We start from the raw sequence: 2,771 nt of genomic DNA on the forward strand, positions 1-2,771 counted from the left end.
CCGCGCGGTTAGCTGTCATTCACCTCGGCGTCCCTGTCTCCACCTCAAGTCGCATTCTTCGAAAATCGGGTAACGCGTGTTGCAAATTAGGCAACTTGCCAATGACAAAACCCACAAAAAATAACCTGCCAATACCAAACGGATGCTAAATAAGTTGTTTTGTCTTTGTGGTTAAAATGTGTCACGTGCAGTCTTTTCTATAAAAACGTGTCTTGTGACGTTTTCAAAAATAGGTTTTCGCCAAAGTGAGAACTAAGAACCGAAAAATGATCGGATTCTCCTAGATTTCAAATTGAAGCGAACGGCTCAAGTACACCACCATGTTAATCCTCGGGTTTTGGTGAATTTATAAGGTCATGTGAACAATGCCTATATACTATACAAAGGTGCAACATAAAAGCGCAACGCTTAAACCTTGATACTTGACCATTTGGCCAATACTCTTCTATAGGGGGGAAGCAAGGTAGCACATCTTAGATGCCTTGCAGATAATTCATGCCATACCCCCATCTTAGAACCTCAGGTTGAGTGACCCGAATCTAATTTGTGCACTTCTCGTCGTAGAAAACTCGAAGAGAATTCCCCGTCTATGCACCCTAGGGAACATTTTGCTTTGCTTTGGCCCGTCATTCCTTTCATTATTGGTTGCCAGCTCTTAGATGCCTTGCAGATAATTCATGCCAAACCACGTATCGGTATTGGCATAATCACCTGATAAAAGTATTGCAACAATGCGTTTTGGATTATTTTTGCTAGGGTGCTGCCATGGGAGCCCATGGGTCATTTCTCCTTGGATTGAATCGGGTGCAACAGTGAAAAGTTTAATACTACTACCACCACGTAGCAGGGAGGAGGGTACTGGCTTGTCCCAATCGAAGCCTCTGTTCACCCATCTTTGGAGAGCAAAACAAGTCCAGAATATGTTATCGTTTTGCTATCCGACCAGCTGTCAAGTTTTGGTTTCATGCGTGAGAACCTTCACTGTCAGTGCAGCGCTCAGATCCATGTCGACTTGCGTGTTTAAGATAGCTTAAAGAGACAGGAATTCACTCGTAGCTAGGTTAGCTTGATTGAAATACTAGGCTGTAGGGCTGTGGAACATCCACCATGATCAGATTATTCAGATAGACAGACAAAGACACCAACCGGGCATGTGACGGACTTACCAACCTGCTGCTGCTGCTAGCTACCTCATTAATTTGCTGCTGCTGCGTATTTCTGATCTGTAGGCTCATTAGCTGGTCCAGAATCTTGCATACATTATCATGTCGACGGCTCCATGATCGCCATTACCTATTGTTTCTTTTTTTTGTACTACTGCCCACACTTGGCGCCACGGCATTAACTGCTGTCAGCTACTACTACGTAGTGTACTGCTCTAAATTATTGTTACCGCTTAATAAGTAAATACTGTGCTGGCCGTGCATGCACTTGTGCGTTTCAACTGAGCTAACCACGTGCATGTGCATCTTGACCAGATCTCTGACGTCGGAATCGTCCATGACCCGGAACCCCAGCCGGAGGCTGCGATCGTGGCTGAGCACGCTGCACGGCGACGGGGACAAGCGTGCGCAGCGCGACCAGCGCAAGGGGTGGATGGTGACCATCCACGACCTCTCCGGCTCCCCGGTGGCGGCGGCGTCCATGGTCACCCCGTTCGTGCCGTCCCCGGGCTCCGGCCGCGTCTCCCGCGCCAACCCGGGCGCCTGGCTCATCCTCCAGCCCACCGGCGCCGGGGCGTCCAGCTGGAAGCCGTGGGCGCGGCTGGAGGCGTGGCGGGAGCGCGGCCCCGTCGACGCGCTCGGCTACCGCCTCGAGCTCGTCTTCGACTCGGGCCCCGTCGAGTGCGCCGTCCCCATCGCCCAGTCGTCCATCAGCGCCAAGCGCGGCGGCCAGTTCGTGATCGACCCGGCCACGTTCCCCGAGGGCTCCGCCGGCGGTGCGTGGCCGTTCGCCGGCGGGTTCGTGATGGGCTCGACGGTGGAGGGCGAGGGGAAGGCCAGCCGGCCCACCGTGCAGGTCGGCGTGCAGCACGTGGCGTGCATGGGCGACGTGGCCGTGTTCATCGCGCTGTCGGCTGCCGTCGATCTCTGCATGGACGCATGCAAGCTCTTCTCGCACAGGCTCAGGAAGGAGCTGTGCCAGGACCAAGACGACTAGTCTTGGTCGTCTCTCGTCTTGGTCGTCTTGGGCTTGACTCTTGTGAAGGTGATGGCCTGTGGCTGTTTTTTTAGTTTAGGCTGGGTCGGATCACAAGAACAGATCGAACGAGTGTGTGCTTATTCTTTCGTTGAGATATTCCTTCGATTCTTTGTAGTATAATAAGTAAGTCTATGCAGCTGTAGTATTCAGTGTCGTGCCTGATCGATTCATTTGGAATGTTCAATCATGTTGAGATGAGCATTCATAAACGGAAATGCGCAGGGGCACTTAAGTGTGGGGCATTCATCTGCCAAGTACTGCCGTCCGCTTGTTTTGCCTCCCGATTCTCGCAGTAGTTCATTCCCGCACGAGGGTACAGTAAAAGAAGTCCCACAAAAAGTCTCAAGCTTCAATGATGAAACTTACGTTTTTTGCAACTAAAACTGTCAAGTTTCAATCGAGTTTCAAATAAGATCTAAAACTGCCAAGTTCCAGAGATGTAAATTCGATCAATTTTTTCTGTCGGTCGTAGACACAAAATAATTCATTTTTATCGGTCGTTCGTACCAAGTTTTAGTATTTTTGAAGTCATCATAGTATATACAAAATGGATCTTATTTAAAGCACTG

General features: G+C 50.2%; 1 protein-coding gene across 1 annotated transcript; it reads left to right on the forward strand.

The window, feature by feature from the left end:
- Window positions 1-37: 37 nt before the first annotated feature.
- On the forward strand, window positions 38-2,401 carry LOC125525168. The gene has a single exon (XM_048690183.1). It carries the CDS (start codon window positions 1,426-1,428, stop codon window positions 2,158-2,160), a length of 735 nt encoding a protein of 244 aa, XP_048546140.1. The 5' UTR covers window positions 38-1,425; the 3' UTR covers window positions 2,161-2,401.
- The last annotated feature ends 370 nt before the right edge of the window (window positions 2,402-2,771 follow it).

Source organism: Triticum urartu, chromosome 7, assembly GCF_003073215.2.
Source record: "Triticum urartu cultivar G1812 chromosome 7, Tu2.1, whole genome shotgun sequence".
NCBI classification, from domain to species: domain Eukaryota; kingdom Viridiplantae; phylum Streptophyta; class Magnoliopsida; order Poales; family Poaceae; genus Triticum; species Triticum urartu.